The sequence below is a fragment of the Callithrix jacchus genome, chromosome 16 (assembly GCF_049354715.1).
Source record: "Callithrix jacchus isolate 240 chromosome 16, calJac240_pri, whole genome shotgun sequence".
NCBI classification, from domain to species: Eukaryota; Metazoa; Chordata; class Mammalia; order Primates; family Cebidae; genus Callithrix; species Callithrix jacchus.
Genome location: NC_133517.1, coordinates 38950164 through 38966535, shown reverse-complemented (window position 1 = coordinate 38966535; position 16372 = coordinate 38950164). Strand labels below are relative to the sequence as shown.

Genomic DNA, 16372 nt, shown 5'->3' with positions numbered 1-16372 from the left:
AATGATGGTTTTCAGCTTTATCTGTGTCCCTGCAGAGGACATGAACTTGTTTCTTATGGCTACATAGTATTCCATGGTGTATATGTGCCACATTTTCTTTATCCAGTCTCATCAGCACACAACCCACCTCTGTTGCTCATGGTCACTCTTCTTGTAGTGGCTTCATCTGTACACCTACTTCAACTCTCATTCATATTTTCTTTACTACTTTGAAAATATGTTGCTAAAATCAAGTGGGCAAACTTGACATTGAGCCTTAAATATCTAATGAAATCTTGGAGGAATGGGGCTAAATTAGGTTATATAATTTCAAAAACAGTTCATGAGACAAATTACTCCATTTGGTGTAATGAAGTAATGGTTGGTGGAGTTCATATAAAGTTTTCCAGACTACTTAGTTTGGCTCAAGGACCAAAAAGAATGGAATGTAAGTGCCATTACTTACTCAATTGTGTTTCTGTCCACTTTTCCTGTCATGTTAATGCCATAGAACTGCTGCATGGCAGCTAGGGCGGACTGCATGGTCTCTGCAGAGCGCAGCACTGACATTCTGGGGTCAGTCGGTGGAAGGTAGCCGTACTTTTGTAACCAAACCTGCAATAACAAGTACAGTTCCTTTTAGATAAATTTTACAATTTAACAATAGTTTTCTGGTAATTAATGTATGTCTATAATAGAGTTTTAAACATTTTCTCAACAAGGGTGTACAGTATTTTAAGTGTTTGAATTTTTCTGGAAACATTTATTATATAGGTTAGGTTATTTTAATATAATTACAGTGATTGTTATGGATCTTTCTGACATGCCTTCTAATGCTAACTTTAAAAAGATTAATCATGTGTTGTAAGCTTATAATATGTAATGTACTATAGCAAATACTGAATAAAAAGAAGATTATTCTTGTCCTCCAGGACTTCAACCTCCCAAAGTGAAATTTTTCAACAGTATGACTCCATTGGGACATTTATGCTGCAAGGGAAGTTAATGTGCATATACCACATTAAAAAGCCGTCTTCCTGAAGTTGACTAGTGACTCCAGCTATGATTTGTAGCATCTTTACAGATAAACCATGTTAATCTGTCATGACATTTTGGGTATAAATTCCATAAAGCCATTCTATCCAATTGTAGCTTAGGTATCTTTTGATGACTTTACCATGTGAAGAATATTATTTCTTCATTTATTTACAGTGACTCAGTTTAATCTAAATCACACAAGTAACCACATTTTTTCACCTATAGAAGAAATATGATTATCATCTTAAGTGTGTTTAGCCCTCTCTTTAAGGGTCTCATGATTTTTATCCCCTACCTTCCCTGGTGACGGGGCCTCTGGGAGGACAGAGAAAGAAGTCAGAGTTGAGCTCACATCCTAATTGTGATTAGAGAAAAAATTCAGAGTCATTGAAGGTAAAATTTTAAAAGTTAATACACACTCAGGGCATTTGGAAAAAAATATGTATCTCCACCAGGGAGCAGATGCTTTCTAGTTTTACAACTCTATGCATCCATTTTATATGCACAATCATATGTTCAGGCCACATCTCATCCTGCTGTCCTTTACCTCGATCTTCTTTCTATAGGGCTCTGAGATTTCCTGGAGTTTAGTGAACTACCTATCAAATTGATAAGGGCCAAGTAATTCTGTACTGGCATAAAGTAGAAGACTTGCTATTTAGTGAAAGGTATTTACCAACACGTGTTTCCCTCCGAACCTTGGTCTATTTATTACATAAATGATCATCCTATAAAATTGTAGCTTTCCCTAATAATCAATATTCTTCCTTTATAAACTTAAACTTCTAAAACAGGAGATATATTTTCAAAGTGCAATTATTCAGCAAATATAGAAGTTAACTTTCACCAAAAGAAACTAATATTAAATGTATCAAAGTCTTAAAATGTGAAACATAAAGTGGAATTCTTCATGGTATTTCCAAAAGCTGACCACTTCAAAAGCACAGTACCATAAGCACATTCCCTTGAAAAAAAAAAATTCTAAAACTATTTAAGAAATGTGCAACGCATCACTGTCAGGAAGGTGTATTAAGGAAACTTAATCTAGTAAACTCATGCACTATATAGTAAAAGCATGCCAAAATACTTTTCTCATCTAATCTGTAGTGAACAGGCTGCCAGGGAAAATATGAATATTCAGTTTCCTAGTTAATAGTGCAGTTTGAGGTAGACTCCATTTTTTACTGAATGAAAAGAGGCAAAAAATGTTGTTTAATATGAAAGTCAATACCTATTGTTATGTAATTTCTCAAAATTAGAATGTTGAATCTTGATTTTTAATAACATACATGCACCAATGTTCTTAAACTGAATGCTTTTTCCATAATACTCTGTTTGCATTCATTTCTTACTTGCTGGAGAGCTGACTTGTTGCTAGGTTACTCATGGGTGCTACGCTACAGGCAATTACATTTATGAGGACAGCAAAGAAAAAACTATTAACAACAAACTCTATGACTTATGTACAGATAGAGGAACTATAAAATACATAAATGTTAAGTGCACAATGAACAGAATAAAAAGTACATATTTTATTTATGCATTAGCCATTCAAACAAATGTTTTAAAATAATATAAAAATGAATTGTGATTTTTCTTCAAGTTTTCTTTTACACTGTCCTTTATCATGAATGACTGAGCAGTGGATCATTATTCTTAATTGTAAAATATTGGGAAAGGTATGAGTGCTATCGTTTTATGGTCAAGGTTTGTCTTCTGGCAAATCAAGATTGATGTGTCACCTAGGAAACAAGCCTTTCTTCCAAATTACAAATTTATAGTATCTTTTTGGATAAAAAATTAAATCTACAAAGTAATATTTGAAAATGTATCTTTCTCTTTACTCCTAGTATTCTGCTATTCAAGGTTAATGATTTGGCATGTAGTCTTTGCATCTTTTTCACTGTTCTTAAAAATACATTTTGAGATATAACTATATATGTGAGTATGTATGTGTATCTATAAACATCTATACATATGTGTCACAGATTATTCCATACCCTTCCATCTGCGTATGTTTTTATTTGAAATATATTCCTGTTTTCATCATTGTCTTAAAATCCTTTACCTACTAGAGGATTGCAAATGCTAAATTTGTCTCATAAGATTAGTTGTGCCTTAATGTCTTTTCAATGTTCTCAAATGCACATTATGAATAGTTAAGGAATCATCCATTCTTGTGTGCACTTGGATGAATGATAAACAATTTGTATGGGTGATGTTAGCATTAACTGAGAATATACAAAGCCTTCAGCATAATTCTTGTTCAGTATGTCATATTATTACTTTATGCTTACTAACTACCCTGAGTTCTTAAAATTGCTCCTGTTCAACTTAAGATCTGTCCTTGGGATAAGGCAAGATGAAAAATACTGGTGAGGTTGAACTAGTCATAGCTGTAAGGAAATCCAAACAACATGGGGTAAAGAATCATAGAGTGCTTGAAAACTCCCCAAATCCAAAAGCAAATAAGGAAGATGTGACACATTTGGCAAATTAATTTTTGTTATATTTTCTTCACTTTGTGCTCACTGGATTGATAAGCGTCATTGAGAACACTGAAAAAATATTAAGGGAAGAACAAGTTCCTTTAAGGGACTTGACTTTGCTATCTGGGACTTACCCCATCTCATTATCACTAGAACAACCAACATCAAATGAAAACAACAAAATCTCACCTTGAATTACATTCCTGTTTTACTAATTCATTTAAACATCTTGCTACCAGGTAGACAGAACCAATTTCCTGCACTTAGTGGCTATTCAGCTAGAGGAACAACCAGAAGACTGTTGTTCTCTGCAGAGCAAGAGATATATCAAGCAATAAAAGGTAAACACTTAAATATTAAATGTTGTGCCAATAGATACTGCCTTTACTAGATTGTAGTATAAATCAGGACTGACGGGCAAAAATTTCAGCCAAATTCACTGGCTAAAGAATAATTTTGTCACTAATATTTCATGTGCCCATAATGTGACTATCTACGTTGACTCAGTTATTCACCACATATATGAAGCAGTATCCTGAAAAATGATTATATAAAAAATGAAGATAGTAGAAGTTCTCACAACTGAGACCAAATCTTAGCAGTCATTTTTTAGAATATGTATCCTTATTTCTTCCTTAAGGCTAATACTACAACCTAGAGAAATAAAATTCCCTCTAGCCTTTAAGCTAGTAAGTTTATCACCATCTTAATATAAAGCTAAATACTGTTATTCATTTGCTTAGATGAATCACAAATGCAAGAACAATTTTAAAACTTCCCCACTGACAGGACATAACATACAGAGAAAATATCTTGAAATACTGACTCTGATTAATTGCAGACATCCTTTCCACCATCAAAAAGAAGAAAAAAAAGTAAGTGAACAGGTGATTAAACTACTGAATATATTAGGGCTAGAAGAGGTACCTTTTAGAAATTATAGAAATAGTTGAAGGGGAATATAAGGAAGGCTGTGTTAGGATTTTACTCAATCTGAAAAATCACTTTGCCAGTCCACATGCCTATTTGTGACTGAATTTGTTATTTCAGGTTATTTCAAGTATAGTTAATTTCCAGCTAACATGGTACGGCAAATGCAAGTTCCTTGTACCCAGTGATTATATGATCCAAAGTACAGTATTCATATGAAAAGAAAAGGGCAGAAAAGGGCAAAGATGATAAATTTATTTTATAGCCTTTATTTAGTAACAATCTCTTCCATTTACTTTATTATATAAACATTTTTAATATTTTGGGAAACATTTTTTTTAAATTACTGACTTTACTTCAAATTTTATCATACTAAAAAAAATCTAAATCTATAATGTTTAAAATATATCTGATGTAATTAACTAACTAATTTTTCTTGTCAGAAAAATAGCTATAAATATAACTACCTATTAACCAAAAAATTAAACTGATGTTGGAGTAGTCATTTGGAATTGGTCAAATTGAAAATTCACAGGATAGGTTAACAGGCAGAAATTAGCCTTTTTCTTCATTCAAAAATCTAAATGGGCTCTAAATCACCATCCCATCCCCAGCAAGAATGGATTAGTGTATGAATTGCACAAATAGAATTCAACTCATTTAGAATTTTACCATCTCTTAAATGGCTTCTTAATATAATTCAATTCATTTAGAATTTTATCATCTCTTAAAAGGCTTCTTAAAATAGAAATGAAATAGTGGAACAACCAAAAGCTACTCCACTAAACAACTTATCAATCAAGAGGCAATCGTCATTCAGACAGGAAGAGAAGAAAAGAGCTAACTTACTAAAAGTTGTGATAACCATCATGATCATATTCTGCACCTTACCATGAAATTCATTTACGATAAAAGCCAATAACCCTGGGTCTCAAGACTGTGGAGAGGTTTTCCAATCTGTGTAAAGTGAATTGCACTTTGTACTTAGTAGTTGTGGGAGCAAAACCCTCTCAAACAGCAATGGCTGAGCTCCAGTGTTAAAAAAGAGCAGTGGCCTTACTTGAACTTCTATTATGGCTGGGCAAGGTGGCTCACACCTGTAATCCTAGCACCTTGGGAGGCTGAGGTGGGTGGATCACAAGATGAGCAGTTCAAGACCAGCCTGGCCAAGATGGTGAAACCCTGTCTCTACTAAAAATACGAAAAAAAAAAAAAAAATTATCAGGGCATGGTGGTGTGTGCCTGTAATCCCACCTACTTAGGAGGCTGAGGCTGACAATTACTTGAACCTAGGAGGTGGAGGTTGCAGTGAGCTGAAATCATGCCACTGTACAAAAAGGAAGGAAGGAAGGAAGGAAGGAAGGAAGGAAGGAAGGAAGGAAGGAAGGAAGGAAGGAAGGAAGGAAGGAAGGAAGGAACTCTGTTACGTGCTAGTCATTATATTGGAAAGTTGCAGAGGACTATGACATGCTGTCTACTCAGATTTTACTGTTGTTTTCTTCTATGGTGTTTAGATTTTTAAAAGAAAGATTTATACTGTACATGCACATACACACACACACAGTGACAAGACAAGACCCAAATAAAAGCAAAACACAACCAACGATAATAACAAAGCATGTATATGATACCACAACCCCTGTGTTTCCGAAGTAGGCAGAAATAATGACCAAAAAACTAGCTACCTGTAATAATCATGGACATGATTCTACTTTATCTCACAATTAACTAAAAATTCAGAACAGTGAAATCCCCTTCAAATCTGTGTCTTTTCACGCAAGTTAAGTGAAGACAAATGCTGAACAATGTGCCTTGTGAATGCTCTAAAAGGCACATAGTTGAGAGTCTGTCATGTGAATCACAGACTCAACTCGCCTTTATTTACTGGGAGCAGATTCAGTTTCACTGACACCAACAATACAAAGAAGAAATTAATCTCAATTAAGCCTGCAAAGTGCCGGTACAAAATGTTCCATTGAGATGAAGGTACAAAATATCAGAACATTTTATACAATCCACACAGCCACATATGCATGCATGAGCACAACTGTAGATGAAACCTAATATAAGAAGAAATAAACTTTACTTAATAAATAGACTAACAAAACTTCATACATTCATCACCACCAGATGTCCTGAGGGAGGAGCTGGAGTTCCATAGTGTAGAGAGGTTCACACTGTCACCATCCACAGTTAGAATGATTGCAGCACAATACAACATATAGCTATTTTTCTGTGCCAGGTTACATGGATTTATGAATTATATCATCTTACAAAAAAGAAATTTTATAATACTTTCAAATATGATGAGGAGTGACTAAGAAAATATTTTGTGCTATATAGATGTTTGCTGGTTACTTCATAGCAAGGTACTTAAAAGTTGTCAAACTTAAATGAGTTATGTATTTCCTTTTACAAAAAGACAAAAGTGCTGTCCTTTCCCGTGAAGACAAGTAGCTGCAAATAGTGTGCTACTCAATAGCTATTTTGGGATATGAGAAACAAAAATCTTTTAATCTATAGCATCAAGATAAAAGTGACACTTTTGCAATGCAAGTGAAAGAAATTGCTTTTCAAGAAAAGATATGCCATGCCAACTATTTTTAAAAACAGATGTTTGGAAATGTTTCTATCATCACATGACATTACACTCAAAAAGATATAAATTCATGACCTATTCAAACTGTCATAATTGCCTCCTTTAAAATCCCAGCAACAGAATTTTCCATCTGCAAAACAACCTGCCAAAAGAACAGTTGCAGAGGGTTTTAATCCCATTTGTTAAAAATATGAAAATGCAACACCTTTTGATTGGTATTTAGAAACAACTGATAGACATCAGAGAAGACGATAATTCACCACTGAATTTGATCAAAACCCTTTGTATAATTGAGGGATAGAATTACAAAACAAGGCTCAAAATTTATAACCAGCTAATGATGCAACTTTTCCAGGATCCTGTGTGGTGTCATTTTTGTACATGACTATTTTTAAGATAAAGATGATAAATAAACTGATCATGAAATTGCTGTATTTCAAAGTGTTAAATCAGCATTTTCAAGAAGAATAAGGAAGAGTCAGTCATAGAACTCTCAAAGAATAAATGATTAATAATATTTCTAATAAGAGCAAAACAATGTAAATATAATTCATAAGTAAAAACAATTCTTTTAAAACACATAATCTTTAGTTCACCTTAATATTTCCATTATGTTGTATAATTACACAATTTTAGTACTTTAGTTCATGAATATAATTATAAATAAGAGGGTACATGTTTTAAAAATTAAGATGTACAGCAAAAAGTGTAGAGATCATAAAGCTAATAGAAGCTACATTATTTCTAAAAATGAAGCTATTTATTTAAATTCTCTCTAATGTGCCACACTGACTCTCCTGAAAAGGTGAGAAGAGAGTTTATCAATACCTAGATATTAGATTCTATTCTGACTACGACAATTCTAAAGTTCTTCCACCATGCACTACTGAAGCTGCCCACATCCTGCAGAAACAATTTCTTAGAATGCCTTCCAAGCCTTGTATGATTTTGTCTCAAGTATTCTCATGTTGCTTTCCTCCACAACCTGTTCTTTGGTCACACTGAACACCCAGTCCCACTCCCAGCAGGTCTCCATAAGAAGAACAACTGCTAGCATGCTTTTACTGCCCATGATGTACCAGGCAATTTACATGCAGTATCTTTAATCCTTATAATAAGTTCTTATATTCAGCACTATCATCTCTGTAATGATGAAGTAAAACCCCAGAAAAAAATAGGTAACTTGCCCAAGGACACATCAATAATAACAGGAGGAATCAGTATTCAAATGGAGACCTGACTGACACGCAAGCTTGGCTCTGTCTGTTAATCTGGACTGCCTTTAAAAGAGAGGAGACCCAGCTGCCTGTCTGTATGCTGGGAAAGCCTAGGAGACCCTATCCATATTTAAAAATGAGAAGGCAGACGGTCTGAAAACAAAACTAAAAGAACCAAGAGTATTTAGTTTTTACGCAAACAAAGCATCCCGTTTTGCACCATGAAAGGGCACTGAGCTGTGGCTGCATATGCTCTGGGTATAACACTCACTCCCACTTCCAGGGGCTTCTCTAATTGTCAATGCAAAACAGCCTTGAATGGTCCAATTTGCCCAGCCCAATTAATATTCTCATTTCTATGCTAGAATATTTCACTTATGGCCATTTCGGTTTTACAGTTAAAAAAAAAAACTGAAATCTTCTTTACCAGAGACACCCTTTCTTCTCACTTTATTATTTCACAGCACTTTCTTACTGTAGCCTCAAGGTTGAGAGTATCTAGAGCTGACCAGTAACCTTGGTTATCTTTTCTAAAATTAATCACATAAATACAATCTGTGCATCTTTGACACACTATTTAACTGTAACTCTGACCTCAGCCAAATGTTCAGACTCTGAGATCACAGTGCTGTTTAAATAAAAAATACAGGGGTCATTCTTAATTTCTTATTTTTCCTCATCATGGATACCTAATCCATCATCAGGTCTTAGCTACAATTTTATCTTGAAAGAAAGTGCTTATTTCTGCTGCCACTCCTTTGTCAAGGAAACAATCATTTCCCACCAGAAACTACAAGATTCTCCAACTGTCCTCTGTGCTTTTGTATTGCTCCCATCTCTCTCTTTGCTGAACTAGGGTGAGTTGTCTTTATTTTAAATTCTGGTAAAAAATATATAACTTAAATTTATCATTTTAACAATTTTCAAGGATACAATTAGGTGGAATTAAGTACACTGACACTGTTATACAATCAACATTACCATCTATCTCCTGAACTTTTTTTTCCAGAATATGCAAGATAGTTGCATAGGTACACACATGGCATTGTGATTTGCTGCCTTCCTCCCCTTCACCCACATCTGGCATTTCTCCCCATGCTATCTCCTGAACTTTTGCATCACCCTAAACTGAAAAAAATATATAGAAAAATCCACAAATAAAGTTTTATTCAACAAGGTTTCATTACAACGTTGATGAGAAAAAAAAAAAATCAATTCCCAGCTGGGGCCACTGTTTATGTAGAGATTGCATGTTCTCTTCATCTTTGTATGAGTTTTCTCTGGGTATTTAGGTGTCCTCCTGCATCCCAGAGATATGCCTGTTAGAAACTGCCAGGTCTAAATGACCCCTGTTGGAGTGAGGGAGTGTATGAGTGAGTGTGCCCTGCAATGGATGGCGTCCTGTCCAGTATGGGTTCATGCCTTGTCCCCTAAGCTGCCAGATAGTCTCTGGCCATATGTGATCCTAAGCTGGACTAATTGGGTAAATAATTATCTTACTTTGTATTAATCTTAAATGTATGTATAGCCTACATTTCTTTCAGTGTTTAATATTAGAAGTGTTTCAGTCTTTATTTACAAGTCTGGTGATTTTTTTTGTGACCAGAAACATGCTGTAGGAACTTAACTCTTCTTCATATTAATTAAACCTCTGGTAAAATTGGTTATGTTACACATCATTTTACTTAAAGATGAGTTTTCAAGAACATACCCATGATAACATTAAATAAAGACTTACTGTGATTATTAAATAATGACTCCACATTACTGCTTCTCCCAGCCTTTGGTAATTACAGTTGACTCGTGAACAATATGGGTTTCAATTCACTTATATGTAAATTTTTTTCAATAAGTATACTGGAAGATTTGGGGGGAAGTTTTAACAATGTGAAAAAACTCACAGATGAACCATATAGCCTGGAAATACCAAAAATTTTCTAAAATGTAGGTATGTAATTAATGCATAAAATACATGTGGTAACTCATCTATCATGTACTACCAAAAAATATAGACAAACCTATTATAAAAAGTTAAAACTTATTAAAACTTATCCATACAAACACTGCCTATACGTGATGTTATTCCCAGTTGAGAGAAATATAAGCAAACACAAAGATGCAGTATTAAATAACTACATAAAATTAACTTAGTACATACTGTACTAATGTAATAATTTTGTAGCCACCTCCTGTTACTATTGCAGTGAGCCCAAATGTTGTATCTGCTGAAAACACCATATGATTATAATCATCTCTGTGTGAGAAGTTGTCTCTCCAGTTAATCGCATATCTCAGTAAAAAGTGAACTTTTGCAGTTCTTACGTGTTTTTATTGTGTTTACTGCAATACTTTAAACCTTGAATAATACCATGGGACCCATACAAAGTGCTGCTAGTGTTGCTGTAGCTATGCTAGTAGGCATAAAAGTCTTGCACTTTTTGAAAAATGCCTTTTAATCTCCTATTGAAAATGCAGCTTGTATGTGGGTGCAGGATTGCTCTAAGAAAGGCTTATCTATAGATTATAACATGATTTGAGAAAAAGTGAAGTCATTATATGCCAAAGTTGAAGCAAAAGGAAGGTGAAGATTCTAAACCTGGAGAATTTAGTGCCAGCAAAGGATGGTTTGATAATTTTAGAAAAAGATTTAGCTTACAAAATGTCAAAATAACAGGATAAGCAGTTTGTGCTGATCAAGAAACAGGAGACTAGTTAGTTCTCAGATGTCCTGAAGAAAATCATTGAGGAGAAAACATATTTGCCTGTGTACAATTTTAATGAAGATGAAAGTGCCCTATTCTGGAAAAAAAAAAAGCCCCAAAGAACATTTATTAGTAAGGAAGAGAACCAAGCACCAAGATTTCGGGCAGGAAGAAATGGGCTAACTCTGTGCTTTTGTGCAAATGCAGTTGGGTTTATGCTCAAGACTGCTCATATTCTAAAAGTTGCTATCCCATAAGCCTTAAAGGGAAAACATAAATACCCATTGCCAGTATTTTAGTTATCTGGGCAATAAGAATACTGATTGGTTTTATGGATGCTTTGTCCCTGAAGTCAGGAAGCCTGCTGCCAGTAAGGCAAGTTCTTCTCATAATATTCTTTAAAGTTCTTCTTATATTAGAAAAATTCCTTGGCCACCAAGAACCCCATAAATTCAACATTAAAAGTGTCAAAGTGGTCTATCTGCCCCACAAAACAACATCTTATCAAGGAGTCATAAAGACCTTTAAGGCTCATTACACATGGTATTCTATGTAAAGGATTGCCAATGCTATTGAACAGATTCCCAGTTAAGAGAAAATCATGAGATTCTAGAAGTATCACACCATGAAAGATGCCATCATTGTTGTATAAAAAACCATCAATCTTGAAACAATGAATTCTTGCTGGAGAAAACTGTGTACACAGATGTTGTGTATGACATCACAAGATTTATTATGGAGCCAATTAAGGAAATCATGAAAGAGGTTGTAGATATGGCCAAAAGAGAGAGAGAATGAGAGAGAGAGAGAGAGAGAGAGAGAGAGAGAGAGAGAGAGAGAAAGAGAGAGAGAATGTACTCAAGATCTGGATCTTGTAGAAATTCAAGAACTTACAGATATTACACCAGAATTAACAGAAAACAACTTAATAATGATGAGTGCATCTGATCCAGTGACAGACGAGGAAGATGACGCAAAAGAAGCAATGCTGGAAAACAAACTGACATTAGACAATCTAGCAGAGAGGTTTCATTTATTCAAAACTACTTTATGGGCTCTTCTATGAAGCAAGCACTGAAACTAAAGCAATCAGCGGAGAAAGGATTGATACCTTATACAGACACTTTTAGAGAAAAGGCACAATAAGTAGAAAATGCATTTTTGTAAAGTACACTGAGTGTCTCCACTTCTTCTGCCTCTGCCACCCTTGAAACAACAACCAACCCCTTCTCTTCCTCCTCCTCAGCCTAGTCAATGTGAAGATGAAGAGGATGAAGAACCTTTATGATGAACTACTTCCACTTAATAAAAAAGAAATATATTTTTTCCATATGACTATCTTAATAACATTTTTCTTTTGTTTATTGTAAGAATATGGTATGTAATACCTATAACACACAAATATGGGTTAATCAACTCTATGTTATTGGTAAGACTTCTGGTCACCAAGAGGCTATTAGTAGTTAAGTTTTAGGGAAGTCAAAAGTTATATGCCAATATTTGACTATGTGGGGATCTGTGCCCTTAACCCCTGAATTGTTCAGTGGTAAAATGTATTATTCTACTCTCTCCCTTTATGAATTTGACTAGTCTTGGTAACATGTATAAATGGATTTATGCTATTTGTCGTTTTGTGTCTGGCTTATTTTATTTAGGATCATATTTTCAATGGTCACACATGTTGCAGTGTGTAGAATGTAGCATTTTTAAGACTAGATAATATCCAATTATATGTATATACCACATTTTGTTTATCCATTCATCTATCAAAGAGTGTTATGAACTGAATGTTTGTGTCTGTTGAAATGCTAACCCTAAGGTGATAAAATTAGGAAGTAGGGCCTTTGGGAGGTTAATTAGCTCCCATGAATGGGATACCCTTATAAAACACACCTCAGAGAGTTCTCTAGCCCTCTTTCCACCAGGTGAGTACACTATGAGAAGTTGGTAGTCAACAGCCTGGAAGACAATCTTTCCTAGACTTCCACCAGGCCGGCATCCTGACCTTAGACTTCCAGCCTCCAAAACTGTGAAAGTAAACTTCTGCTCTTTATAAGTAACCCAGTCTATGACACTTTTTTATAGCAGCCTGAATTGAGTAAGACAAAGAAACAGAGGGTTTCCCTGACTACTTCACCACCCAAACATATAGCACCCAGTTTGTCTTTTGCTGCACTTATTGTGATTACTACATGGTTACTTTGTTTACTTATGGTTTTATTCTCTATCTGTATCTATTTCATTCAACATGATAGGGTCAACACAAACAGCTCCTGGCACATTTTCTGAGCCTGAGTGATAGAATTACAAGGGCTCGCTATGTGGGGCACTCATGTATTACTGTCCAACTGATAATGCAATCAACTGTACAAATCATATTTAGCCATTTCCTGCCCACTGGGTTTACTGTCCAATTATTTATCACCCTACTCTATCCCATACACACAGCTAGACCCCCGATAGGAAGTCCAGTGCTCCAAGGGTGGATAACACATCTCATTTTATCACACATATAGCAAAGTTTAGCACCTTCCCAGGAACATCTGGAAAAATGCTAGGAAATATGCAGCAAGGTACAATAGGAGGAAGTGTGATAATTTAGGCCACTGTTGGGCAAGCACTTAGAGGTTTTTATCTTTGTCTTATCAGATTCTACCTTCCATCCCCATGCCCAGAGATAAAAATCAATGTGGAATTGTTTTACTGCTTGAAAATTGCTTTCTGGTAAATATTGATACTCAATGTAAACAACACACTAAGAGCTTAACATTTATTACGCCAGGCACAGAACTAATCTCCTTAACACATTGGCTCATATAATTATCACAACAAGCCTACGAGATTGGCATTATTATCTTCATTTCACAAATGAAGAAACAAGTTGAGAAGGGTTAATCAACTTGTCTGGGCTACAGAATAAGTAGGCAATATCCATGGATACAAGTGTCATTGTAACTTTGAAACAGCTCTTGCTCTTAACAACTTCCAAGAAGCCCAGAGAGTGAGTGACAAACCTAGCCTTTATTATGTAAGATTAAGGGTGATCTACACAGGCCATTCTAGTTCAGAAACGTACTGTCTGGTTTCACACAGCTGAATCTCATTAGTGTACAGGTGGGCCATTTTGCTGGAAGAACAAAATAAAATGCAAACAACAAAGTAATATTGTAGAGAGGCTGTAAGCTATAAAATATGTTGCCATTATTATTATTACCATTGTAATCCTGTTTAGTTTTCGGTGCATACAGATTTGGGGGCAGAATGCTAGACCCCAGGATGCAAAGGTAAACAATAAGGTATTTGTTATATAGGAGTTCATAGCTTAACAATCAGAGACACAAGCAGGTATTCTGATAGGGATTTGTATGAGCACTATGGGTGCACATTGATAGGGCTCCAAACCTCATGGGGTCGAGCACCGGGAGAATGGAAATGGAATCTTAAACACAACTTGAAAAGCATTTCAAAAATTTTTAAATGCCTGTGAGTTTATAAAGCTCCTCTGACTCCTTTCTATCTTCAAGGTAACCTTCCTAGACCAGGCTCTCCTTACTTGTTGTTGAAAATTGCAACACTTTCCTAATTGCCTAATTCATTTCCTTGGCTCTATATTCTTTCAGTTTTGACCTACCCTACTAAGTATGGAAAGATTAAGTATCCTAAAATATCATTTCCTTTATTTAACTTCCCTGCGCAGAACACTATGATTGCTATGATTACTATCATTTACATCTCAATTGGTTTAAAATTCTTTATCCTTGCATTGAGTAAACTTCAAAAATTCATACATATCTACCTCCACAAGCTCAATTTTCCTAAAGGCTTATATACTACCTGGGCATTATCCAAACTGGGTCACAGAAGGTACCTCCTGGGCATCACCTATGTCCACACTGGCCCCACATCTCCATTGTCCTACATATACCAAAGGGCCTTGGTCAATCAAGTCCTAGTCTTCCTTGAAGTCTCTTTCTTTATCTCTGTGTCCGTCGCCTCTGAGAGGATTTAGTGTGTAGATGGCTTGCTGAATACTTAAGTCATCATATGAGAGGTAATGGTGTGTGGTGGGTATGGACACAGGCTTTAAGTCTGGAGGACACAGAATCAAGGCCTGAATAAGATGCTATAAATTATGATCTTGAACGAAGTAAATGGTATTTGCTAAGTCTCAAATTCTACATCTACAAAATGAAGATATGATGATGCTGCCTTACATGGTTGTGGTGAGAATTCAATAAAAGTATCTCTACAAGAATTCCTAGCACAGGGAATAGCACAAAACAACTCAAAACAGTAGATAAAAATTATGTATCTGTCCATGCTATAGTTATATACCTAACATAATATTTCCAAAATATCTAAAGAATACATAAGAATTTTAGGTAACAAATGTGTTAAATTTATTGACAAAAATATCTATGATAACTATACTCACTAAGAAAAAGCAAAACAAACAAAAATGTTCCTCTGCTACATTATTACTAATAACCATCTCATGAGCCTCTCTGAGATTTCATAACCTTAAGAAAAGGTACTTTGAACTGCGTCCACTCTCCACCATAAATCCTGTTTTCTACTCTCTGATTATTTTAGTAGAATAATATATAACCCTAAAGAAGAATCAGATGAATCCATATGAACAGATAGGAAGAGGTACACATAAAATTCTGGTAAATGAAAATGCACATGGATATACATATCTATATGTTATGTTTGCACATGTACACATATTTTCCATATGTTTAGATAAGAAATTATTAAAAATAGTTACTTCCTGGGAATGAACTTTGTAGGCAAAGGCTTAAGTAGGAAACTCTACTTCTGAATAAAGTTTTCTATGATTATAAGACTTAGTAAATATGAAAATTCAGAGGCAAAGTTTGGTTAAAAGGATTTTTTTTGTGTTACATGCTATCTCACAAAATTTTAAAAGACTGCCTGAAACAATGCTTGCTAAATGGATTTGGCGGCTGTAATGGTGCTGATTAAACAAACATGAGTTCTATAATTCTTTAGCAATTACACTGGACTACTAATCTAGTAAACACTGTGTTAAGATCCTCCACACTGACTCTTACATGTTACTCATTTGTGTTTAACTTAACGTGTCATTCTGACTTGATAAATACTCCAAATTAAAATTTGAGATGGGTCAACCTTGTCATCATAAGATGTTTGAGAATGAGAAAAACTGTTATATAAAACTGATTTACATGGTTACATGTTTATTCACTTTAAAAATATTCTACCAAATTAATGTAGATTGTGTATACTCTACTATCTGGTATGGATGCCAGGTAACTGACTTCTCTGAATTTCCTAAAACTTAAAGTTAGAAGAATTACCAGTTATAAGATGAATTATAACAGTCACAAGATTGATTTACAAAAAGTAAAGATGGTTTTTCTAATTTTTTAG

The 16372-nt window shown here is 34.8% G+C and overlaps 1 protein-coding gene across 3 annotated transcripts in view; it reads right to left on the bottom strand.

The window, feature by feature from the left end:
* The window catches only part of MMP16 (matrix metallopeptidase 16), a 279034-nt gene that overhangs the window by 136845 nt on the left and 125817 nt on the right, over positions 1–16372 (bottom strand). For 2 of the 3 annotated variants that reach the window (XM_002759052.6, XM_035276883.3), the window contains exon 2: positions 446–594. The exons of the other annotated variant lie outside the window; for it this stretch is intronic. In XM_002759052.6, the coding sequence (XP_002759098.1) occupies positions 446–594 (149 nt within the window). The remainder of the gene's footprint in view (positions 1–445; positions 595–16372) is intronic. 3 annotated transcript variants of the gene reach the window in all.